This window comes from Cervus elaphus, chromosome 16, assembly GCF_910594005.1.
Source record: "Cervus elaphus chromosome 16, mCerEla1.1, whole genome shotgun sequence".
Classification (NCBI taxonomy): Eukaryota; Metazoa; Chordata; class Mammalia; order Artiodactyla; family Cervidae; genus Cervus; species Cervus elaphus.
Window position 1 is genome coordinate 40936397 of NC_057830.1, and position 26150 is coordinate 40962546.

At 48.9% G+C, this 26150-nt stretch overlaps 1 protein-coding gene and 1 long non-coding RNA gene across 2 annotated transcripts; both read left to right on the plus strand.

Annotated features, from left to right (window-relative positions):
• Positions 1-5277: 5277 nt before the first annotated feature.
• LOC122672969 lies at positions 5278-16331 on the plus strand. Its single transcript, XR_006334547.1, has 4 exons — positions 5278-5302; positions 6470-6521; positions 15698-15799; positions 16270-16331. It is a non-coding gene; the product is annotated as an uncharacterized LOC122672969 (long non-coding RNA).
• Positions 16332-16342: 11 nt separating this feature from the next.
• Positions 16343-25310, plus strand: LOC122710049 (liprin-alpha-1-like). Its single transcript, XM_043927493.1, has 6 exons — positions 16343-16434; positions 17086-17255; positions 19065-19296; positions 23998-24149; positions 24988-25136; positions 25270-25310. Exons 1-6 carry the CDS (start codon positions 16363-16365, stop codon positions 25308-25310), a joined length of 816 nt encoding a protein of 271 aa, XP_043783428.1. The 5' UTR covers positions 16343-16362.
• Positions 25311-26150: the final 840 nt, after the last annotated feature.

Genomic DNA, 26150 nt, shown 5'->3' on the forward strand with positions numbered 1-26150 from the left:
AGCTCTCGGCACCCCCTAATTCCCTGATGGCAGTGAGGGGGCCCTCTGGGGTGGGCGGCAGCTGTGGGGTCAGGGTGGGCTGGGGAGGTGTGCTGCCCGGAAGCCCTCTGGGGGCAGCTAGGGACCCCATGCTCAGTCTCGCTGAGGCCAACCTTGCAACAACCTCAGAGCCTGCCCTTCAGCGGAGACGGGTGGCCATGATATACAACACGCAGGCTCAGGCAGCCGAGGGGACGAAGAGGGGCCCTGGCGTCCTCGACCACCAGGAATCCCTCACGGGGACGTCTTTGCTTGTTCTGTGATTCCCTTCTTCCTTCTCAAAGGAAAGTGCCGGGAACGACTGTGGTGGGGTCTCCGTTCCTGTGAGTTGAGCCGGGAGTGGAGGTTTAACCCCGTCCAGTCTGTGCTGGGCAAGCCTCCCCGAACACTCCCCACCTTGGACGGCACAGTCCGGGTCACTCTTCTGGGCCTTCTTGGCTCTTTAGCAACATTAGGTGTGACATTTGTTTTATTTCTTGTCTTTGTCCAGCCTTTGGTGGCAGTCCATTGCAAGGACCCTGACTCTGTCCCTTCCCCGAGCCCCTTGGCTCTCCACACGTCCATGCCAAGGCTCAAGGCCCCTGCGGTTCTGTGGCCTCCAGACTCCCCACCCAAGGGGCCGGTCTGGACAGAAGCCTCCGCTCTGGGGCATCTGGCTCGGGGAGCGGACCGGCGTCTCTCGGTTTCTTCCCATCGGCAGCAGACTGCTGTCAGGCTGGCCCCAGGGTTTAAAACCTCCCATGTGTGTAAGAACGAGGACATCCTGTGTGTTCACCGAGTCCCACGACCCTTTCCCGATCCTGCCAGCTGTTTTTCTGGGTAGGACCCTGTCGCTGACATAAACAGCAGAGCGTGTTTCCCAGCGATGCCTACCCAGCACTGCTTCTTGACCACCATCGAGAGAAATCTCCACGGACTCGGGGGAATGTAGTTTGGGTCTTTGCGTGCGGCTGAGCAGAGCACAAAAAAAGAAACCTGGGCTCTAACAGGAAAGACGGGGTTGGCCTTATGGGGGCATCGGCGGTCATTCCTAGCGCCCCGTGTGGTCAGCCCCTCCCAGGAGCCCCCAGGCTAGAGGCTTTGGTGCCCCAGGACTTCCTAGGGCAGGTGAAGCACCTTCCAGCTTCTTTGCAAAGAGAGTCTGTGCAGGGGTGGTCTTAGAGGCCTCAAGGTCATGGAGAGGCAGCAAGCCTCAGCCACCAGGTTGGGCGGGGGTGCTGAGAGCACCAGGAACTCCCCCCACCTGTGAAGCAAGTCACGAATGGCGAATTTTGCAGAGGAGCAAAAGGTGGGCTCACAGAGGCTGAGTAATTCTCAGAGACAACACAGGAGCAGACTGACTGCGACCCAGGTCGCTGAAACCACGGCTCCCTCCTGTGCTCTTCTGACCAGCCCCTTGAGGGCAGCAGGACGATCTGGGCTCCCCTGGCCTGAGCCCCCGGGCCTGCCTCCCCTCGTCCATGATGGGATGTGTGCATTCCCAAATGCACGCGCTGTATCCCCCAACCCTGGGCCGTCATGGCAGGCTCCAGGCTCCCTGCAGGTGAGCCCCACGCCCTCCAGCACACCTCTGAGCCCTGCTTATCTGGTCGTTGTGCCCGAGGGTCCTGATCCTAACTGTCTTCTTGAGGCAGCCTCGGGACTGAGGTCCTAGAGTCCTGCTTCTTCGAAGCTCTGTGCACCAAGCCCAGTGAGGCTTCCTGACAAGTATGGTGTCTTCATGTGGCTTCATGACAAGTATGGTGGGCTGAGTGGTGGCCCTGAAAGCCGTCTATCCTTCTGCAGCCTGCAAAGGTGACTTATTCCGATGAAAGTTCTCAGCAGATGGAAGTAAGTTACTGACCTCTGTACCAGATCACCTGGGATGCTTGTGGACCCTAAATTTAATGACGGGTGTCTTTGGAAGAGAAGAGGGGGTGATCTGAAGCACAGAGCCACCCAGGGCAGAAGGTTTGTGCAGATAGACGCAGGGGTGATGTGGCCACAAGCCCAGGGAGGCCTGGGGACCCCACGGGCTGGACCAGGCCAGAGGGACCCTCCCCTGGAGCCTCTTGAGGGAGTTCAGCCCTGCCCACACGTTGATCACAGGTTTCTGACGGTGGAACTTGGGGAGAATGAATTTGTGTTAAAGCTGTCCAGTCTGTGGCCAGTGGCTGTAGCCGCCCCTGGACACTGAGAGTGAACTTGCCGGCTCCGAGGTGAGAACAGTGGCAGGACCTGCCATCCCCCCCCCCGCCATACGCACACAACCTTGTCATTATGTTAAATGAGTTCATGCGCACAGAGGCCTGAATCAGGGACTGACACTTGGATGTCAGCCCCCTTCACCTCCTCCTTGTCGTCGTCATCACTGTCATTGTTAGGGCCCTCATCCACTCATTCAGTGGACACGTGGTGCTCCTGCATGGCCCCGATGTGGGCAGCGAGGCCAGCGACCTGGGAGGCTCCACACAGGCCTCACCCTGCCTGCTGGGGCCGCGTGGACAAGGCCTGTGCAGTGACACGGAGGCCCCGGGAGAGGCTGGATCCTCCGGTCATGGGAGGCACGGGGGCCTCCGCATCAGAGGTGGAGGGATAAGCCGGGGTCATCCAGGTGGGTGCAGCCCTTCACTAAAAGTGGGGGAAGAACCCCACGTGGCACCCGGTGTCCAGGAGGCTCCCCTTGCCCTTGCGGGCTGCAGACATAGCCATGGATGACCAGGAGTCTGCATCTCACTAGGGCCCGAGGCTGGCGCTGAGTGAATCCTCAGTGAGGTTTTTTCCTGAAAAGCCATCCTACGTGGCTTTGGCTCCATTGCTTTTTGCCACAAACCTACAGTGATCCCAAGAACTTTGTTCGCTCCAAGGGTGGTGACTGGACGTGGAGCCCAGCACAGACCCAAGTCAGTCCTGCCCTGAGTCCCACGGCCTGGCCACACCACCCCCCTTCCGTGGCCTGGCTTTCTTCTGCCAGGACCTTCAGAATGGTGGAAAGGCAAGTGTGGCCTCAAGCTGGGGGGCCCAGTGTGGGCTCCTAGCCCCTGGGGGTCCCCTTGGTGGACCATAGTCCCCACTGCCGTCGGGCAGCTCTGTCCCGGGGAATGTCATGTTTCCTTGCTTTTTTGTGATGCGGCACCCCAGTTATCTCGGGGCGATTGGGAAGACTGCTGGTGTTACATGTGCATGCCTTAGATGGGGAAAGATTATTGTTGCATTGATGCTGCTCACTCGATACTGGAAATCTGTTAAACACAAATGGCAAGGGGAACAGAGAAAAACAGAAAAAGAATAATGGAGAGTTGCTGGGTTGCTTCAGGTCTCACCTGTGATTAAGAGTGTGTATAGCCTGCACGTGAACCCGGGTTTCCACACCTGCCAGCTACCAGGTGCCAGGCGCTGATTTTAGTACCCCAGCTTCACTAAGGAGTCATTGACAGATACGGTTTGTGTGTATTTCAAGTCTACATTGTGATGACTTGATGCCCATAGACGTCATGGAATGATTGCCCAACATATGCATCGCCTGACACAGTTAACTCTGTGTGTGTGTGTGTATCTTAATGTTGTTCTTATAATCCATGGAGAAGGCAATGGCAACCCACTCCAGTACTCTTGCTTGGAAAATCCTATGGATGGAGGAACCTGGTAGGCTGCAGTCCATGGGGTCGCTGAGAGTCGGACACGACTGAGTGACTTCACTTTCACACATTGGAGAAGGAAATGGCAACCCAGTCCAGTGTTCTTGCCTGGAGAATCCCAGGGATGGCGGAGCCTGGTGGGCGGCCGTCTATGCGGTCGCACAGCGTCGGACACGACTGAAGCGACTTAGCAGCAGCAGCAGCAGCATAATCCATGAATACAATGTATATATGTAGCTCTCCATTTTTTTAGATCTTCTTTAATTTATCTTAGAAGTTTATAGTTTGCTCTGTGTCTTGTACATTTTTAATTAGATATCTTGATATTTTCAGTGCAATTATAAATGCCTAATATATAGAGATAGAACTGACTTCTATATTCACTTCTTCAATCCATTTATTTCAAATAATTCTTATTGTATTTTTTTATGTATACACAATTATGTCTGCAGATAAGTGCTTTCCCCCCCTTTCCAACTGTGATAAGCCTTTTCTTTTTCTTGCCTTGTTGTACGGGCGAGGATCTCCAGTACAGTGGTGAACAGAAGTGGTGAGAACCAGTGTCCTTGTCTCTTTGCCATTATCTGTTGGTCCTTTAATGGTGGAACCTGGTGGTCCAGAGTCGGCGATGAGAGAGGGAAGGAAGCAAAGAGGCTAACATTCCCTGGGTTACATAGCGGGCTTCCGAGCTCCAGGGAATCAGCCAGAGAGAGAGAGAGAGAAAAAAAAAGAAAGAAAGAAAGACACGGGGACCAAAGCGCTGATGGAGCAAAGCTGTTTTAATCCACATGGCATGCGCATATATACTGTCTTAGAAAGTAGTTATTCTCAGCAAAGATAAAGATTAAAATTCCAGACACAAGGCGATCCCTACCAGACACAAGGCGATCCTTACCAAAGAGAGAAGAGGGTACTTATCACCATAATCAGAAACTAACAAAAGAAATGCCTGGATTCAGGTGTGCCTCTCCTCAGGAATTAATAAGGGCCAGAGGTTTCCTGACAATTATCAGAGGAAAAGCTTTCAGTATTTGACCATCACCTATGGTATTAGCTTTTTCGTAGATATTTTTATCAAAATATGTAAATTCTCCTGTTAGTTTGCTATGACTTTTTTCTTAGTCATGAACTGAAATTATTACATTAAATTTTCTTCAGTTTATTTTCTGCAGATTTTGAAACTGTCAGGTGATTTTTCTTTTATATGGTGATTTAACTTTAAAAAAATTTTGTGATTGTAAAACCATCCCAACCTGATCTCGATATATTCTCCTTTTATTGGACTGTATTTGTTAGTGTTTTATTTAGGATTATTTCATCTATCCTCAGAGTCAGTAATTTGACCTTCTTGTACTTCTTTTCCTTGTTGGGTTTAGTATCACGGTTATGCTAGTCTTATAAAACAAGGTGGAGAGTATTCCTTGTTTACCCCGAGAGTTCCTGGGAGATTGCTGTCTTCTTCCCTCGATTTTCAGAAGAATTGATTGGCAACACCTGTTGGTTTCATTGTGGGGAGGCTTTTATTTCAGATTTAATTTTTTTTCATGCAAATAAAAATTTCTGATTTTGTATGTCTTCTCGGATCTGTTTAGGTAAAGCATTTCCCCCCTGCTAGGTATTGATGGAGGCCAGCAGACTCTCCAATAGTAAGTGAACTGTGGTTCATAATTTCTTTCTTATATGCAAGACGTGTTGTCTCCCCTTTTAAAAAATCTTGATACTGGAGATTTGTGCTCTGTCTGTTTTTCTTAATCAGTTTCTCTAGGGGCTTTTCATTTTTATCAGTCCTTTCAAAGAGCCAACTTTTGGCTTTGTTTTAAAAATTTTCATATTTGCTTTTTGTTTCCTTATTTTCTGCTCCTTTTTCTTCCATCTGCCTTGTGTTTCATTTGCTATACTTTTTTTCTGGTTTCTTGGGCTAGAGGCTTAATTGATTTTTAGCCTTCCTTCTTTTCCAGCATATGTGTTTAAGGCTTTAAGTTACCCTCTAAACACAGTTTGCTGCGTCCCACAAGTTTGAATGAGGCAGATTTTCATTATCTTTTATGGAAAAGTCTCTTCTAATTTTCATTGTGTTTTTAAAAATTATTATTCATGAAATTCTTCAAGAAGTATGTCATGTAACTTCCCAATGTCTGGGGAGGTTTTTCTAGTGACCCTTTTATGATTCCTAGCTTAATTCCATGAAGAGCCCCATCTTAGTCTTTTTGGGCTACTGTTACAAATACCATAGACTAGCTGCTAAAGAACAGAAAGTTGTTTCTTATAGTACTGCAGGCTGGGAAGTCCCAAGATCACCAGCAGGTGCCACGTCTGGTGAGGCCTGTTTCCTGGTTCCTAGACTGCCTGCTTCTCTCTGTCCTCCCAGCACGGGGGCCCATTCCCTCCTGACCTGACGCCTCCCAGAACCCGTGCCTCCTAGTATCATCTCCACATGCAGGGTGAAGTTTGAGGGCACATAAATCGTCATCCCATTGCAATCCCTAAGTATACCCTGCATTATTTCAGTCCTTTGAAATAATTCAACCTTTCCTAATGGCCCAAAATATATTCATTTTCTTATATGTTCCTTGGGCTCTAGAAAATAATATGTATCAGGGGGAATGCAGTGTTTTTGTGCATATCAGTTAGGTCAGGTTTGTCAATTCAGATTTCGGTCGCCAGGTTGAGTAAGCAGAAGTAGGTGAAATTATCTGTAATATATTTTATTTTATCACACCCAAAAGATTATCATTTCAGTGTATAATCAACATGATAAAACCTAACGAAATATTTTTCTGTTCTTTTTTTCATGCTACGTCTTTAAACTCCAGTGTGTGTTTCACGCTTGCAGCACATCGCATTGTAGAGCCAGCCGCATTTCAGGTACTTCATGGGTGCAGGTGACTACGTCCCAGGGAGCCCAGTTCCATGACAGATGTGTCTTTATCGTCTCCCACTGCGATTATGAATGTGGCTGTTAGTCCTTTTCTCTTTCTGTCAGTATTTATGTATTGATATTTTGAGGTTATATTATTCAGTTCAGTTCAGTTACTCAGTCGTCTCTGACTCTTTGCGACCCCATGAGTCACAGCACGCCAGGCCTCCCTCTCCATCACCAACTCCCGGAGTTTACTCAGACTCATGGCCATCGAGTCGGTGATGCCATCCAGACATCTCATCCTGTGTCGTCCCCTTCTCCTCCTGCCCCCAATCCCTCCCAGCATCAGGATCTTTTCCAATGAGTCAACTCTTTGCATGAGGTGGCCAAAATACTGGAGTTTCAGCTTCAGCATCAGTCCTTCCAGTGAATACCCAGGACTGATCTCCTTCAGGATGGACTGGTTGAATCTCCTTGTAGCCAAGGGACTCTCAAGAGTCTTTGCCAACACCACAGTTCAAAAGCATCAATTCTTCAGTGCTCAGCTTTCTTCACAGTCCAACTCTCACATCCATACATGACCACTGGAAAAACCATAGCCTTGTCTAGATGGACCTTTGTTGGCAAAGTAATGTCTCTGCTTTGTAATATGCTGTCTAGGTTGGCCACAACTTTCCACCCAAGGAGTAAGCGTCCTTTAATTTCATGGTTGCAATCACCATCTGCAGTGATATTGGAGCCCCCCAAAATAAAGTCTACCACTGTTTCCACTGTCTCCCCATCTATTTCCCATGAAGTAATGGGACCAGATACCGTGATCTTAGTTTTCTGAATGTTGAGCTTTCAGCCAGCTTTTTCACTCTCCTCTTTCACTTTCATCCAGAGGCTCTTTAGTTCCTCTTCACTTTCTGCATTAAGGGTGGTGTCATCTGCATATCTGAGGTTATTGATATTTCTCCCAGCAATCTTGATTCCAGCCTGTGCTTCTTTCAGCCAAGCGTTTCTCATGGTGTACTCTGCATATAAGTTAAATAAGCAGGGTGACAATATACAGCCTTGACATACTCCTTTTCCTATTTGGAACCAGTCTGTTGTTCCACATCCAGTTCTAACTGTTGCTTCCTGACCTGCATACAGGTTTCTCAGGAGGTAGGTCAGGTGATTTGGTATTCCCATCTCTTTCAGAATTCTCCACAGTTTATTGTGATCCACACAGTCAAAGGCTTTGGCATAGTCAATAAAGCAGAAACAGATGTTTTTCTGGAACTCCCTTGCTTTTTCGATGATCCAGAGGATGTTGGCAATTTGATCTCTGGTTCCCTTGCCTTTTCTAAAACCAACTTGAATATCTGGAATTTCACGGTTCACGTATTGCTGAAGCCTGGCTTGGAGAATTTTGAGCATTACTTTACTGGCGTGTGAGATGAGTGCAATCGTGCGATAGTTTGAGCATTCTTTGGGATTGCCTTTCTTTGGGATTGGAATGAAAACTGACCTTTTCCAGTCCTGTGGCCACTGCTGAGTTTTCCAAATTTGCTGGCATATTGAGTGCAGCACTTTCACAGCATCATCTTCCAGGATTTGAAATAGCCCAACTGGAATTCCGTCACCTCCACTAGCTTTGTTCATAGTGATGCTTTCTAAGGCCCACCTGACTTCACATTCCAGAATGTCTGGCTCTAGGTGAGCGATCACACCATGGTGATCATCTGGGTCGTGAAGATCTTTTTTCTACAGTTCTTCTGTGTATTCTTACCACCTCTTCTTAATATCTTCTGCTTCTGTTAGGTCCATACCATTTCTGTCCTTTATCGAACCCATCTTTGCATGAAATGTTCCCCTGGTATCTCTCATTTTCTTGAAGAGATCTCTAGTCTTACCCATTCTGTTGTTTTCCTCTATTTCTTTGCATTGATCACTGAGGAAGGCTTTCTTATCTCTCCTTGCTTTTCTTTGGAACTCTGCATTCAAATGGGAATATCTTTCCTTTTCTCCTTTGCTTTTCACTTCTCTTCTTTTCACAGCTATTTGTAAGGCCTCCTCAGACAACCATTTTGCCTTTTTGCATTTCTTTTCCATGGGGATGATCTTGATCCCTGTCTCCTGTACAGTGTCAGGAACCTCCATCCATAGTGAATCAGGCACTCTATCAGATCTAGTCCCTTCAATCTATTTCTCACTTCCACTGTATAGCCATAAGGGATTTGATTTAGGTCATACCTGAATGGTCTAGTGGTTTTCCCTACTTTCTTCAATTTCACTCTGAATTTGGCAATAAGGAGTTCATGGTCTGAGCCACAGTCAGCTCCTGGTCTTGTTTTTGCTGACTGTACAGAGCTTCTCCATCTTTGGCTGCAAAGAACATAAACAATCTGATTTCGGTGTTGACCATCTGGTGATGTCCATGTGTAGACACTTCTCTTGTGTTGTTGGAAGAGGGTGTTTGCTGTGACCAGTGCGTTCTCTTGGCAGAACTCTATTAGCCTTTGCCCTGCTTCATTCCGTACTCCAAGGCCACATTTGCCTGTTACTTCAGGTATTTCTTGACTTCCTACTTTTGCATTCCAGTCCCCTATAATGAAAAGGACATCCTTTTTGGGTGTTAGTTCTAAAAGGTCTTCTGGGTCTACACAGAACCGTTCAACTTCAGCTTCTTCAGCGTTACTGGTTGGGGCCTAGGTTTCGATTACCGTGATATTGAATGGTTTGCCTTGGAAACGAACAGAGATCATTCTGTCATGTTTGAGATTGCATCCAAGTGCTACATTTTGGACTCTTTTGTTGACCATGATGGCTACTCCATTTCTTCTAAGGGATTCCTGCCACAGTAGTAGATATAATGGTCATCTGAGTTAAATTCACCCATTCCTGTCCATTTCAGTTTGCTGATTCCTAGAATGTTGACATTCACTCTTGCCATCTCCTGTTTGACCACTTCCAATTTGCCTTGATTCATGGACCTCACATTCCAGGTTCCTGTGCAATATTGCTCTTTACAGCATCGGACCTTGCTTCTGTCACCAGTCACATCCACAACTGTGTCTTGTTTTTGCTTTGGCTCCATCCCTTCATTCTTTCTGGAGTTATTTCTCCACTGATCTCCAGTAGCATACTAGGCACCTACCGACCTGGGGAGTTCCTCTTTCAGTATCCTATCATTTTGCCTTTTCATACTGTTCATGGGGTTCTCACGGCAAGAATACTGAAGTGGTTTGCCATTCCCTTCTCCAGTGGACCACATTCTGTCACGAGGAGATACCCCTCGTCCAAGGGAAGGAGCAGCGGCTGCGCTTTGCTGGAGCAGCCATAAAGAGATATCCCACGTCCAAGGTAAGCGAAACCCAAGTAAGATGGTAGGTGTTGCGAGAGGGCATGAAAGGGCAGACACCCTGAAGCCATAATCAGAGAAAACTAGCCGATCTGATCACATGGACCACAGTCTTGTCTAACTCAATGAAACTAAGCCGTGCTGTGTGGGGCCACCCAGGACGGACGGGTCATGGTGGAGAGGTTATGTTATTAGGGACAATCAAATTTAGAATCTTCATCTTCTTGCTGGACTGAACTTGTATCAGTATGAGATGCTCCTTTTTATTGCTAGTAATGCTTCTTACTTTAGACACTATTGGACAGTGATATTGCCACATCAGTTTTCTGTCCTTGTTTGCCTGGGTATCTTTTACTTTCACCTGTCTGTGGTCTTCCATCTTTACACGTACCTCTGTGAATAGTGTATGGTTTTAATTTTAATCAGTTTGACCCTTTTTATCTTTCAATGAGAGTATTTTCTCTGTTTATAATTTTGATATTTCAGTGTGTAGGTACCATGTTGCTGTTTGTTTTCTGCTCGCCCCACCTATTCTGTGTCCTTCTCTCGTGCCTTCTGTCAGAAGGATGAAGTGTTTTTCTAGGTCTTACGCCTCTGTCAGGTGATCGGGTGTACATTCGCAGATACAGCGTGTGTTCTACATTCAAGTCTAACTTAGTATTTTTACTGCCTCCTTGACACGACTGTTTCCTCCTTGTCACTGTTATCCTTTAAAATTTTAGGTATATTTTTGGCATTATCATCATCGTAGAGTTAATATTTACCCTCACTGTTACCTCACTGTTGGTCTTTACTTGTTTTTTATACTTCCGTCAGAGACTACTTTTCTTTCTCCCAAAGAACTGCCTTAATATTTTTTAGTTCGTGTCTGTGGGTGATGAGCTGTCTCATTTCCATTTGCCCTATAAGTCTTTAGTTTGCTTTCACTTTGGAAGAGTGTTTTTGTTGGGTATAGAATTCCAGGTTGGTTGGTATTTGTTTTTCAGCATTTCACAGGCGCCAGTCCATTATCTCCTGACTTCCTTGTTCTTGAAATGTCAGCCCTCAGGGTTGCTGTGCCATTAAAAGCCACGCCTTTTTCCTCTGAGCGCTTGAATATTTTCTTCTTGCCTTAGGCACCCGCAGAGCTGCTGAAACCAATGTGTGGTTTTCATTTTTGAGTCAATGGTCTGATTCTCCAGCCAACTCTTGCCCCCGCCCCTGTCAGTCAGTTCAGTCACTCCGTGTCTGACCCTTTGCGACCCCATGGACTGCAGCGCACCATGCCTCCCCGTCCATCACCAACTCCTGGATCCTGCCCAAGCTCATATCCATTGATGGGTGATGCCATCCAACCGTCTCATCCTCTGTCATCCCCTTCTCCTCCTGCCTTCAGTCTTCCCCAGCATCAGGTTCTTTTCCAAAGAGTCAGTTCTTCGTATCAGGTGGCCAAAGTATTGGAGCTTCAGCATCCGTCTTTCCAATGAATATTCAGGACTGATTTGCTTTAGGATGGACTGGTTGGATCTCCTTGCAGTCCACGGGGCTCTCAAGAGTCTTCTCCAACACTACAGTTCAGAAGCATTGATTCTTTGGCGTTCAACCTTCTTCCCGGGCCAACTCTCACATCCATACATGACTACTGGAAAAACCATAGCTTTGACTAAATGAACCTTTGTCGGCAAAGTAATGTCTCTGCTTTTTAATGTGCTGTCTAGGTTGGTCATAGCTTTCCTTCCAAGGAGCTAGCGTCTTTTAATGTCACCATCTGCAGTCATTTTGGAGCCCAAGAAAATAAAGTCTGTCACTGTTTCCATTGTTTCCCCATTTATTTGCCAGGAAGTGATGGAGCCAGATGGCATGACCTTCATTTTTTGAATGTTGAGTTTTATGCAAGCTTTCTCACTCTCCTCTTTCACTTTCATTAAGAGGCTCTTTAGTTTCAACCCCTGGAGGCATTTCTTATTCCCCTTTCTGTCTTTTCTCTCCCTTGAGGGGCCTCATTTATAGTTTTTAACAACATAGTTTAACAAGCGGGCTCCTTCCATATATTCTAAACTTTTTTCCCTCTTATATATATATTTTTAACCAATCCATCCTTCAGTTCACTGATCCTCTCTTCAGCTGTGTCCAATTTGATGTTAAGACCAGAGACTGAGTTCTTAAATTCGGTCACTGTTATTTTAAAGTTCTAGCATCGGTTTTGATTCTCAGAAATTTTTCCTTTTGTCAGGTATATTTTTGAACTGGTGAAGTTTGCATCTGATACCTCTAGCATACCTGTGATATGCTGATATATATCTGACACCTCTGGATCTGTTTCAGTTCTTTTTCTCTTGGTGCTGTTTGTTGTCACACCCTCTTTTGCTTGTTTGGTTGCATGTTGGACATTATGTTTGGAAAACCCTAGAGGTTCTGGTGATGCTGTCTTCTCCAGAGTTTCTTCTGATGCAGACCTCTAGTGGGGACAGAGCTCTCTGTTCACTCAGGGCCTGAGTGCCTTGAGGCTGGGGGGTCCTTGTAAGCTGAGTCTCAGCAGCCATCACCCACTTTCCCCCCATGACCCCAGGGAGGAGCCCTCCAGAGTCTCCGTCTGGAAGTCTGGGGTGCCTCCCAGGGCCCCCCTTCTTGTCAGGTCCTGAAGCCCACCGTCTGTCTTCTGAGCACCACGAGGTGATGGATACTCAGCGCTCAGCCGATTTGGGCAGAGTGTCGGGTACGTTTTCTGTGCCTCCCTTTTCTTGGGGAGCTTGATCTCTAACACCCGGACTGACATGTCAGGCTTGCACTCGAATTTTTGTCTTCCCAGCCCAAGGGACCATCCAGAGCTGTGTTAGCCAGTCCCCTCTGCTTGACTTTTTCCCTGCCTTTTCTTCGCAGAGTCAGCTTTATTCAGATGCCCTGAGGGAAGGAGCAGCCCTCTCAGACTCCAGCTCCCTCACTGAGCTTCCCTTTAGTTTTATATCTTGGATTGTAGCTGCCTAAGGACTCTTTACTGCCAAATTCAGACTTAAATTGAAGACAGTAGGGAAAACCACTAGACCATTCAGGTATGACCTAAATCAAATCCCTTTTGACTATATAGTGGAAGTGAGAAATAGATTGAAGGGACTAGATCAGATAGACAGAGTGCCTGATGAACTATGGATGGAGGTTCGTGACACTGTACAGGAGACAGGGGTCAAGACCATCCCCATGGAAAAGAAATGCAGAAAGGCAAAATGGTTGTCTGAGGAGGCCTTACAAATAGCTGTGAAAAGAAGAGAAGTGAAAAGCAAAGGAGAAAAGGAAAGATGTTCCCATTTGAATGCAGAGTTCCAAAGAATAGCAAGGAGAGATAAGAAAGCCTTCCTCAGTGATCAATGCAAAGAAATAGAGGAAAACAACAGAATGCGAAAGACTAGAGATCTCTTCAAGAAAATGAGAGATACCAAGGGAACATTTCATGCAAAGATGGGTTCGATAAAGGACAGAAATGGTATTGACCTAGCAGAAGCAGAAGATATTAAGAAGAGCTGGCAAGAATATACAGAAGAACTGTAGAAAAAAGATCTTCACGACCCAGATGATCACCATGGTGTGATCGCTCACCTAGAGCCAGACATCCTGGAATGTGAAGTCAGGTGGGCCTTAGAAAGCATCACTACGAACAAAGCTAGTGGAGGTGACGGAATTCCAGTTGGGCTATTTCAAATCCTGGAAGATGATGCTGTGAAAGTGCTGCACTCAATATGCCAGCAAATTTGGAAAACTCAGCAGTGGCCACAGGACTGGAAAAGGTCAGTTTTCATTCCAATCCCAAAGAAAGTCAATCCCAAAGAATGCTCAAACTACCGCATGTTTGCACTCATCTGACACGCTAGTAGATCCCTCATGGCTCAGATGGTAAAGTGTTTGTGTACAATACGGATGACCCGGGTTCGATCCCTGGGTTGGGAAGATCCCCTGGAGAAGTAAATGGCAATGACCAAGCTCAGGGTGAGAGTGAGGGGCAGCCAGCACGGCAGCCAGCATCCTCACCGGGATGGGTTCTGGGGATGCTCTTGAGTTCAGGGGTGCCCTTGAGGTCAGGGGTGCCCTTTCAGTAGCCTCATTGAAGGCTTGTTTCAAGGGTGGAGCAGGCAGAAGCCCCCTGAGAAGATGTGCTCATTCCTAGCGGTGGTGGTTTCTGAAGCAGTGTATACTGTTTGGTTCGACTGTGACCCAGTACATTGCAGGGTCATGTTTGACGTTGGGCCTGAGCAGTGGGCACGGCCTTCCTTCTCCCGCACCCCACACTCACCTGCCATCTTTTCGGCAGCCCCTCCCCCCCTCTGCACCCTTGATGGTGGGCCTGAGCCCAGCCCCCCTGTTACCACGGAGCCCCTTGTGACGGAGTGGGTTCCAGGTTCCGGGCTCCTGGGAGATGTGCTGGAGGCAGAGGCTTCGTGCCATTTCTTCTTGAGACGCTGGTGCTGGTGGTCATAGTGTGAGAGAGCGGTGTCTGAGAGCGGAGTGTGAGAGCGGTGTGTGTGAGAGAGCAGAGTGTGTGAGAGCAGTGTGTGTGAGAGCGGAGTGTGAGATCGGTGGTCGTAGTGTGAGATCGGTGGTGATAGCTCAGGCGCTGAGCTAACTGCCTGGGAAACAGCGGTTGCCCCCGAGTGGGGGGCTGCCCCCATCCACGAGGATGGGTCGCAGAAGGGCCCGCCTATGGGCACTTTTCCAATGCTGCAACCCCAAGGCAAAGGCCAAGAAGACGAAGAAGTTGGCCTCGACCCAAGTCCTGGAGGCAGAGTGTCCTGAGGTGAGAGCAACCAGGGACTGGGCCCGTCAGATTGGCCCTCACCCGATGAAGCATTGGGGTTGTGTTTCATTTCTTAGCATGGCCGTGGGCCCTGCCGGCCAGGGCATTTTGGCCTTCGTGGGCAGGATCGACCCCAGCAGGTTGACTTTGTTAGAGGTTGTGCAGGTGCTGCGTGGAGGATGGGCGGGGGCCCCACAAGAAGGGATACACTGGCTGGAACAGTCTCTGGGGCATCTGGATCGAGCTAGAGAGTCAGTCCTTGAAGCAGAAAGGCTAAGCCCCTTAATGTCTCCCGTCTTACAAAGCAGAGACCAGTGTGTCCAGCATGTTAACAATGGGTACCTACTGCTTACGTGTGTAACATATACCCTCATGGCTTCACATGTCTACTACATGCCTCTTACAAGTGTTGGGCAGTGTTCTAGATGCTGAATACTCAGTATGTAGTGGGGGATATGTAAGCCAGGGTTTTTTTACTTGTGCAAAGAAAAATGGAAGAATGAAAGTCTCGTTGTGGTTCGGTTTGAGCAAGTTCACCACGTGGATGGCCCCGCGTGCACACAAATAGTGATAAAATACATATAACACGAATTTAACATTTTAGCCAGTTTATTGAATGACTGGGTGACTTCAGTGGAGTCAGGCTAACAGATGGCCTTGGTGTGCCATCAGCCTCTTTCCCAGAGGAACACTCCAAAACCTGGTGGCCTTGTACATCTTACCTTTCTTCTTCACTCTCCTTAGGGGTCCTAGGTCACTTGTCTGCATGTCGTTTAAGAATCTGTTTATCCATTTTGTTGTTTGGTTTATGTTTAGGAAAGTTTCTCAGACTTCCCTGGGTCTGGAGAAGGCAGGCTGGATTCCAGGTTCTCTTCTCCGCGTGCCTGCCAGGTCGAGGTGGAGGTTGAAGGCCAGTCTGAGTTGTGCTTGTCTGTGTGGTCTTGGGGTCAGCGGACCCCCTTTTCTCCAGAGGGGCAGGGAGATCCTTTGTGTGGAGCCTGGAGAGACTTGATAGGGTCAGCCTTCACGGTCTCGCTCTCTTTTTCACTTGTGTTTGCATTTAGTTACCTCCTCATTTAACTGTTTTCTAGGAGTTGGGAACATATAATGAAGAACTGAAGGTGTGCAGGGAGCAGCTTCTTGCCAGAGAAGAAGAAGTTGCTCAGCTGAGAGCAGAGAGGAACAACACCAGGGTCAGTAGGCAGAGTCTCCCATGCTGACCTGTGCCCGCGGGGCTCACCGCTGGGCTCCGTGTTGCTGTCTTTAAAGTCTGTCTGGTTTTCAAGTCATTTTTCACATCTTCCCACTGGGCAGACCGAGGTGGATCAGCTTGGGGTTCTCATAGTTTGCTTCAAATTTATGATGAGAGCGAATGTAATTTTAGTGCATTTGAGCGGGGACTTCTCTTAACTTCCATTTTTGGCCATGCTACAGTTTATGTGAGATCTTAGATCCCCGACCAGGGATTAAAACCCATGAGCCCTGCAGAAGTGTGGAGTCTTAACTCCTGGGCCACTGGGGAAGTCCACTCTAACTTTAGACTGAACTGGCGGGATTCCGACGTGCCTTAGCATGGTTTTGGCTTTAGCGTGAGGCTGAGAGGAGTTCTCGGCCCTGAATTCAAGTGTGAGGTTGAAGGTGCTCCTTTGGCCCCTCCCTGCAGCTGCTGCTGGAACACCTGGAGCTCCTCGTTTCCCGGTATGTACCATCCCTCCGGATGACGGCAGACAAGCAGCAGGCGCAGTCCCCAGCCGGCATGATCAGCGAGGTGGAGGTGCTCAGGGCGCTGAAGTTTCTATTTGAGCACCACAAGGCCCTGGACGAGAAGGTACCAGCCACCCGGCCGGCCTGCATTAGTACACTTGCTGCCTGGTCAGGTGGATGATGCACGTATTTATGGAACTAGTTGACTTTTGAGCTTCTTGAATTCTTGTAAATACAGTTTTTCTGTAAGAAGTCAGAGTTTTATATGGTTTAACAGCATTGCCTGAGTACACACTCAGCCTTATCCGAGTCTTATACAACCCTGTGGACTGTAGCCCAACACATCCTCTCTTCCTGGGACTTCCCAGGCAAGAATACTGGAGTGGGTGGCCATCTTCTACTCCAGGGGATCTTCCCAACCCAGGGATCCAACCTGCCCTCTCGAATTGGCAGGCGGATTCTTTACCACTGAGCCACCTGGGAAGCCCCCAGTTAAAAGTATTAGTTGGCATAAATGTCTCAAGATTTATTATCTTCTGGCTATCAATTTGCAATTAAAAACTGGGTAATAGAATGGTTTTAGGATAACATTTTTTCCCTCTCAAACTGAGAATTTAAAGCTGTGAATAAGCAGATTCTCTTGACGTTGAGATCAATGAGAGACACTGGGTATATTCTGTTACAGTGGCCATGTCATCAGGTGAGTATACAGGAAGAAGTGCACTAACGTATATGCCCAGATCAACACACAGTGACTCGGCCCCTTCTATTTCAGTTGAGACAGCAGGCCCACGTGCCGGCCACCGTGGCCCAGGCCTTCGAAAGAGACGAAGGCGTGTCTAACGGCGAGGGCGACGGGGTCACCCTCCTCAGCTCGGCTGCTCAGCTGCCGCCCAGCGGGCAGATGCTTCAGGAGCAGCTGGACACCATCAATGAAGAGATCCGGTGGGTGTGCCCGAACTCAGCTCCCCAGAAACTGGGCTTCTCCGAGGAGCTGTCTTGTCCTAGGAGAAGTCTGAGTGTTCCATGGTGAGAACACTGACTACAGGCCTGCTTCAAGGATTTTCAGTTCTGAGATCGCCCTTGATGAGAGAGCTAAGTCAGCCAGGGTGTTCTGTCCACAGCTGGTGTCAGCACTCTGTGGGCGGGGGGTCTTGTGGGGTGTCCCCCCCACAGCTCTGAGCCCCAAGGTGGGAGACGTGCCGAGGTGGTGTCCTCTGTGGCCCGTGAACCCACCAGCACTGAGGGTTCACCCTCGTGTACCTCGGAGCCTCCCACGTTCTGGTGAAAAGCCACCTGGAACAGAAAAGCTGAGGTTTGGGGTTGGCAAATTCCCACTCAGATCCGCATTTCCCTTTTTAACTTAGCACAGTGTGAAGATTGGCTTGTTGTAAAACACTGGTCCAAGGACATGTGTTTGAGTTTTTCTCAACTCATCAGTATGTTTAAGATGTTTTCTTTAGACACCATCTTGGCAGTTATAACAGTTTACAAAGCGGGATAGAATCCGAAGGCCCGCCTCGTGGTGAGCAGGGGGCCCTGGGTCTGGGTGCAGCCGGGCGGCCGGGGGCCCCGAGGCCTGCCTGGGCCACACCCGCACAGCCGTGCCTCCTGTCCTGAGGTTCCGTTCAGAGTGGCCGCGGGCCGGTGACCCTGCGCAGGACCCGGCAGAGCTGCTGCTCAGATTGTTCTCGTCACGTCAGCCCAGGCCGAGGTGCCCGTTCCTGTTGGCTGAGCGCGGGGGGTTCAGGCGGAAGGCAGGGGTGAGCAGCACAACCAGCAAACGCAGGTGGTGCCGCCTGCAGTTTTGGCGCCGACACAGACTGCTTTCTGGGCCGTGTTTGAGCACAGACGAGCTCAGAAAGGTTGTCTTTCCCCGTCCCCGCAGGAAATATGGAACGGTTACATATTAATGTTTCTATTTTTACAGCACGTTGTCAGGTAAAAGTGATTTTTCCTTATGCAATATGTTGACTTGATGTAAGTGGTAAATTCTGTCCTTCAACTTGTCACCAGTGAAAATCTTTCAGGACATATAAGTAGTGAAACTGGAGAGGTTACGACCTGCAAGAATCTTGTATTTTTGTTAAAAAATCATTTTATATGCATAATCTAGGATTTAAACTGCTATATAAAATCATCCATGACACATTAGGGGAGAAGAGGAGTAACCGTGAATTGTAGGTGAATGCGGCACATTGACATGAATCCAGAAACTCACACAAACCTGGGGGAGAACTTCATCAAGTGATGTGTTGGTACATATACACCCTTAAAAAAAAAAAAAAAAAAAAAAGATCAACACAGCACTTCATCTGGTCTGGAGACTTGTGTTTATAAGGTCAAGCTTGTTCGTGAATCGCTGTTTTGATGGTGCAGAGTTCCTGATTCCCAGTGGAAAAGACTCGAGGCTCTGACGTGCACCTCAGCCCTGAGAGCAGGGATGGTGAAGGTTGTCATTTTCAGGCGTCTCCTCACGGGGAGAGAGTCGCCACCCAGGCCCCGTCAGAATGTTAGAGTAAATGAGTCAAATCAAACGTGAATGATCAGGGGCCAGTTTGTAAGACTCAATGCTAAGTTATACTAAGTTTGAGAATATTCAAAAGAGGGAAAGTCGAACCTTTTTGCTGCGATGTTAATTGAGCAACTGTTGCTGGAATTTGCTAATCATGACACAGAATGCAAGCCCAAATTTGTTGTCCAGACACGTTCCTGTGCTGACAAAGGCAGGTGACGAGTTTTGCTCTCTCTTAGGTGGATCCAAGAAGAGAAGGAGACCACGGAGCAGCGGGCCAAGGAGACTGAGAGCAGGGTGGGCAAGGCGAGCTCAGGCAGCCTTCGTCGTTTTAAATCAGTGAGCTCCCTCGACCTGTATTTTGCCTCCTCGCTTGCCAGCTCCTGCCCGCCCAGCAGTGTGCCCGCCACGCCCCGAATGAGGCGTCGAAGGCCAGCGCGGAACATAGACCGGCTGGGCACCATGCCTCTGGTATGTGTCTGCCTCCTCCCTGCCGCGTCCCTCCTCCAGCACACTGGATTTCTTTTTTTGTTTGTTTTTAGTTTTTTCTCTTTTTATCCAGAAGAAAATCAGGTACATTTGCCACACTCAGAGGTCTATGATTTTTAACAGTACCTAGTCTTTAATCATTCCGTAATCGCACAGTGACCAGGTAGTATTGATATTTGGACCACCGGCTTAGCTCGTCATCATGAGCTCAGCCAGAGCCTGCCTCTGTAACGCTGGGCCTGGCCTGTGCTGGGCGCAGCAGCTGCAGGAAAGTTTCTGTTCTCAGGGAGCAGACAGCTTTGTGAAAGTAACCTTAGGCAGTTCTCATGGCGTGTGAAAACCGTGCAGCACATTTTCCACTGGGGATGCCTGGCTGCACGGTGCAAGGCATGCGGTGGGAAGAAAACCAAAAATCTAAACTGGTCTGCTTGCTGATGGACCTGGCCGCGCACTCAGGCCCGCTCTGCGTGTGAAACCAGGTTCAAAGCCCGGTGCCCCAGGGCCCCAGGGAAGAAGTCGGGCTTCCTCACTCTCCCGAGTCTGAAAACGGGATGACGACCTAGGGCTTTTGGTGACAGAGTGTGCGGCTCTAAAGCGCATGGTCCAGCTTTCTTGCGTGTGTAGCTTAGGTTTCTGAGTGCACTGCTGTTTATCCCATGAAATCACGTTTACAGCCCTCTGCTTTGTACCTGCACATGTATTATCACTTTTTTCTCTTACCACCCATTTCACGTTAGCTGCATTGTTAGTCAGCATATCATTAAATTAAGTGTGAATCATTTTAGATGCATGTGAAGTGGTAACTAGTCCATTTTGTGGTCTTTTGACACACTTTTTATAATTTGCGTCTTTGGCTAATTAGTTGATATTTAAAATTCTTGACGATTTCTCTGTGGTTTCATGCTTGATTTCTTTCCGAGTATTTGTAAAAGAACAGTTGTGTATATTTTGTCCGTGTTGTTGGAGTTCTCTGACGGTGTGTCTGCTTTCATCGTCGGTTTGGATTTCCTGTCTCATCCTGTTGTCTGTTTAGCCGTCGTCAATCCAGACCCCAGCCTCCCGTGCCCCCCACCCCAGGCTGTAGTTTCCCCATCCATCTCCCCTCCCGTCCTCCCACTTGCTCTGGTCTCAGCAGTGCTGTGTCCACAGCGTGTGTCCCTTTAGTCGTGTTTGTGCTTTTCTTCATGGCTCATTAAATGGTGTTTTTCCCCCATAGCAGTAAGTTTGAATTATTGTATCACTATGCAGTTACAAGCATAATGTAGATGGATCATACACTACATAACCTGTGCAATTTATAAATGAGAGTATGCTTACATAAAGAAATGATCCTCTAAGTGTCGAATTAATGGGCTTTTGACACAATCTCCTTTCTGTGTTGGTGCTTGTATTTAAGACTGTAAATCTCATCAGCTTTTGCATGGTTAATGTCTCTACTAGACTCTTTTACAAAGTATCTTCTATGGTTCATCAAATGTGAAGACTCCACCTGCTATTATGCTAGCTTTCATTCTTACACATTTTCATAGGGTACGTGCTTTAATGAATTTATTTTCAGAAGTTTTAAATCAAATTCTAGGTAAGGATTTTACATTAATGTCCAATAGGTGGTGAGAAATGTTCAGTGTTAAAATAGGTATTTTGGTAACTTCCTCATCAGTTAAATTACTGTTTAAAAGTATAACATGTTTTTTATTAAGAGAAATAGGTTATAGAGAAGTTTGGCTGAGAACAGACAGCTGTTGAGGCCCTTTGATGTACAGGATGCTCTGCTTTAATAAATCACGATGTTGTATCAGACTCGTACCTTCCTGAGTCATAATTTGTAGTGTTTTTCTAGTAAATCTTGAATAGCTTATTTAACTTCTGTGGTCAAAAAAAAAAAATGTTCTGTTTCCAGCTACTGTTCTCTAAGTCTTAATGTCACTTATAGGTTTGCCATCATTTTTGCTTTCCTGTATTTGCCTATACTGATTCTTGAATTTTTAGCTTCAAAGTCACAATCAACCTGGTTTCTCTCCATTTCTTTGCATGCATCTATCAGCCTAGTGATTTAAGGAAGCATCGTCGAAAGGTAAACCATTTACTAATTTAGCATGGCTTTGTTTCTCTGCGAAGTGTTAAAGAGTGCTTATCGAGTCAGTTGACAGAACACTGTGTGGTTATGTACTGGTGAATAATTGACGTTTTAATGGAAGTTTTGAAACTCACCCACCACTTAAAATATGCTGATGGTTCTGTTGGAAAAAGGTCATTCGTTGAGACAATTGTAACAGTTTCCCTTTCTGCCACTTGTTTGCTTTCTAATCATCTCGCGCTTATTTATAATAGACATAGTAGTATTTATTATTTTGAAAATTTTATTTCTTTGGCCATGTTGCACAGCTTATGGGATCTTAATTCCCCAATCAGGGATCAGACCGGTGTCCTGGCAGTGAAAGTGCCAGGTCCTAACGTCTGGACCACCATGGAATTTCCGCTTAGTGTTTTCTTAAAAGCAATGACTGAATCAGAGCCATAGGTATTAGACTTGGGGGAAGCCCTCTAATGACGGGGGTAGCAGTGTGCAGGAGACTCTGCCAGCCAGGTACCGTGTCGAGTGGTTTCTGACCCTGTCATCTAATCCCGCAGACACCCAGGTGAGGTCCAGGCTGCAGTTATCCCCATTCAGCAGACGTGGACACTGAGGCTTAGAGAGGCCGGGCCCCGTGCCCAGGCTCACACACCCAGCAGTGCAGTGCGGACTCGTCTGATCAGAGCCTGGACACTTAACCGTGGGGCCGTCCAGCCCGCTTTCCTCCAGAGGCTCTCGTGTCCCTCACAGCGTCCCTGATGGAGGGAGCACCAGGAGGGAGCTCGCTTCCTCTCCCCTCTGGTCCCTCGGATGAGCCCCTGTTGTTGGAGTCCAGTGCCCCGAGGGCTGGCCGTCCTTGTCCCTCTCCCGCTCCCAGCCCACTGACCGACCACTCCTGGGACCTTCCCGCAGGTCTCGGGCAGCCGCGCTCCAGTTCAGGCTGCTCAGTGCCTGGGAGCCCTTCTGCTGGGCACAGCGGAGCTGCTCCGTCAGCCTGGGGCTGGTGGCCTGCTCTGCCCTCCTGTTAAGTGAGGACACGGTCCTGTCCATCCTAGTTACGTGGGCACCAGCGGGGCAGGCTCCACCTGGGGGAGGGCGGGCTTCCCTCCCGGGTGAGGGCGGCCAGGCTGGGGGCCCAGAGCCCTTCCTCAGGAGGAGGCCCGGGGAAGGGGCTGGCCGCGACCCCTGACTTTGAGGCAGGTGTTTGTCTCCCCTGAGTCCACAGTCAACCCAGGCGTGTCACTTCCCCGCTCTGTTCTGTGTTGTTTTCTGATTTTTATAAAGGCTTATTGTAACTTGAATTTGAGATTGACCCCTGTTCAGTTCTGTGGGGATAATTTCTAGCCTCTGTAGCCTTCTGTTGCCTGAGGGTTCTTGTTAGAGATCAGGGGAGGGTGCAGTTTATCCAGCCGCTGTTAAACGGGCTCAGCTGTATTTTGCACTAAGTCACTTTGTTGTCACCAAGCTTCTGTGGGGCTGCAGTGGATCAGTATTCTTTACAGAATCCCATTCGAAAGGCACAGGTTAGTTGGTTAAATCAACGCACTCATTGTTTATAAAATTACTTGCCGTGCAAGTTTCTATAGACTTCCCCTGGCTTAACCACAACCCAAATGTGTAAGTGAGACCTGTCTGGACCCTGAAGGGGTTAATCTGTTCCCCACACTGTTGCCACCACTGTCTTTCCTGTCCTCACACCCAGGACCAGCGGGAAAGCTGGGACTCCAGGAGAGATCATCTTTTTTTTGTTGTTTTAGTTAGTTTATTTTTTAATTGAGGATAATTGCTTTACAGAATTTTGTTCTTTTCTGTCAAACCTCAACATGAATTAGCCATAGGTATACATATACCCCTTCCCTTTTGAACCTCCCTCCCATTTCCCTCCCAATCCCACCGCTCTAGGTGGCTACAAGATCATCTCTTAGTGAAGACCTAGGGGTGCTTTATGTAGACCACAGTGAGTAAATTACACTGGACTGCGTGTAAGCACTTCACTGTGTAGCCCCAGTCGTGTGTTACAGAGAAATACGAGCCAGACACATGGTGTTCGCATGCCGGGTTAGGTGCCTTTCCTGTGTTTCACTTGGTGTCACGGGTTCCAGTAACCTGCATCATCACTACAAATGATCTTGGGTGGTGGTACAAGCTGTTTCCTTTTCTCCTTCAAACAGAAAGGTCTGGAAGGCTTGCTGAGAGGTTCCTTACCGTTGCTCGTGGTGCTTCTGAGCAGCATCTGGCGATGAGCACAGTCCTTTCATCAGGACAGTTGGTGCCATGCAGGGTTCATGGGGCTGGCGTCGCTCTGCTCTCCTGCCCGGCGGGGCCATCTGGTCACCGCATTCCAGGCAGGGTGGAGCCCCGCTGCAGGGAGGTTCCCGTCCGGGGTCTCTGCACTCAGTCAGGTGCTCTCGCTGCCCCATGCCCCGCTTCTCTACAAGACAGTCCTTTAAGATGGCATTAAGATAGTACAAGGCATTTTTTTATACTTGGCGGATAGCATGGCTAATAGATTTTCAAATATGTTTGTGCTTATGATGTAAGGCCTGTATGATTGCCTTTTTTGACACAGTCTCTTGTTAGCCAATTTTACACTTAGCTCATTCCCTCAGATGCCAGCTCTATGGGAAGAGGTGCAAAATGACAAGACAACCATCACTTCTGAAACCTCGAGCCCTGCCTCGCCTGAGTCCCTTCGGCTGGAGCAGCTGCACACAGGGACGCTTCGCGCGGCCAGCCCCGAGGACGTCAGGGACGCCCGCAAGTAAGGGGCCTGTGCGCCTCGTCAGTTTCAGGAGCCCTGCGCCTCTTGTCTTGAAAGAGGTGGAAGGATGATTTTAAAGGAATCGCACTGGATGCGGTGCCTGTGTTTAGTGGTGAACTTCAGATGCTGGGGGAGAAGAGCTCAGGGACCTCAGTGATTTTAGAAAATGTCCATCTCTGCGGATAGACTCCTGTGGGAGCTTTCTTCCTGCTCTTGCTAGAGGTCTGCCCGTCCGGGACGCGTTCCTGATGGTAATGGCCCCGTGCCTCTCAGGTTCGCTCTTGAGGGTCCCTCCCTTTTCCTCAAGGGTCTCCTCTCAGGAGACTCTGTCCCCTCCTGTGGCTGACACTGTCCTCATTCGACCACCACCTGCTGAACTCCCGGCCTGAGCCAGGAAGCCCCCGACGGAGGGCACGAGTGGTCTCCTGACCAGCAGCCCTGCACGGTGACCGTCGCTCTCCTGCCACGGCCGGGGACGGTCACCCTGCGGGAGGCAGGGGGAGCTGCCCAGAGCGGGGGAGCTCACCTTCTCTGGGAGCCTCATCACCTGCTGAGCGGCAACCCTGAGGGAGGGTCGGAGCGCCCTCTGCACCGGCTGGCCTGGAGTCAAGCCCTCCTCGGGGGCAGCTCCAGTCAGAGACTCTCAGCTTCCTGGGGTGGATGTCTGTGGCCGGGAGCCCCCATTGCTCGTGTGGAGTGTGGTTGGTGAAGCAGACGCCACTGTCTGCTCGAGGTGGAGGCAGGGGTGTTGCTGGTGGCCGGTTCTATCAGTCGGTCTTAGGGAGGGGTGTGTGTTTGCATGAGGGCGCTGGTTAAAGGGCGTTTTCTCTCCCCAAAGCTCGACGGACTCTCAGGACGGCCCCGGGGGCAACCCCAGCAGCAGCAGCAGCCAGGACTCCATGGACAAAGCCCCAAAGAAGAACGGCATCAGGTCCTCCATCGGCCGCTTCTTTGGCAAGAAGGAAAGGGGTCGGCCTGGACACCCCGGTAAGGAGGCCTTAGGACCAGGTGGGTGCTTCCCCGTTCAGAGGAGGAGGGCCTGCAGGCATGTCCCTTCTGTGTCTCCCCCGCTGCCCCATGAGGCTCCTGTCACTCACGCTCGGGGTCCTCCTGGGAGCAGGAGCGGAGGAGGCGTCTGTCTTCTCGGTGGGTCCGAGATGATCAGATGAGTTAATGAGTGGGTGGGTGGATGGATGGATGGATCGATTAGTGAGTGGATGGATCGATGAACCGATGGCTGGCTCGATGGGTGGATGGAATTTGTGAGTGGATGGATGGATGGATTAGTGAGTGGATGGATGGATGAACAGATGGCTGGCTGGATGGGTGGATGAACGGAGGATGGAATGAAGAAAGCAGATGTTTATACTCCAGTGCTAGAAACATATTCTGTGAAGTTGATTGAGTAGGAGCTGGCAATGATTGCTTCCCCCAGAACACTGACAAGTGTTTGGAAACGGCCCAAGTGCTCATCAGTGAGGGGTGAGGTACAATCTGTGGACACCCTGCAAGGAACAGGCCCTCCTCCTCCTTCCTGCTACCTTCCCCATCCCCAGGAGCTCTCAGGGGTTCTGCCCATGCCCCCCACCTCACCCCACAGCCACACTGGTCCTCCTGGGGTCTCCTCATCACACAGTGTTATCATCAGGCCCCATCTCGCTCGGCTTCATCTCCTTGAGGACAGGGTATGTTCATGCCTCTTCAGGCAGATATGTGTGAGTGTCTTGTTTGTGCTGGGTGTGGGATTTTCAGGGGTAAGTAAACCAGTTGTGGTCTGGACCACAGTTAAGTGACAAGAGAGAAAAAGGAGCAGGTTATTAAATGCAGGTTAATAAATACAACGCTGAGATGGTGGTGCATTGATTTTATACCGGATGCTGGATGTGCCCCTTCCCAAGCAGGTGCTGCCACCTCCCGATTTACAGAGGAAGACACAGTGATGGTCACGCGGTCAGAGTGGTGAGGGCAGCTTCACACCCACGCAGTGGGACCATGCACTTT

What these genes read in the sequence shown, in the direction of transcription:
- LOC122710049 (XM_043927493.1), top strand. Translation starts at nt 16,363, where the DNA reads ATGATCAGCGAGGTGGAGGTGCTCAGGGCGCTGAAGTTTCTATTTGAG. An exon ending in ACCATCAATGAAGAGATCCG is followed by an intron (nt 17,256 to 19,064) that starts GTGGGTGTGCCC and finishes GCTCTCTCTTAG; the next exon opens with GTGGATCCAAGAAGAGAAGG. An exon ending in GGCTGGGCACCATGCCTCTG is followed by an intron (nt 19,297 to 23,997) that starts GTATGTGTCTGC and finishes TCATTCCCTCAG; the next exon opens with ATGCCAGCTCTATGGGAAGA.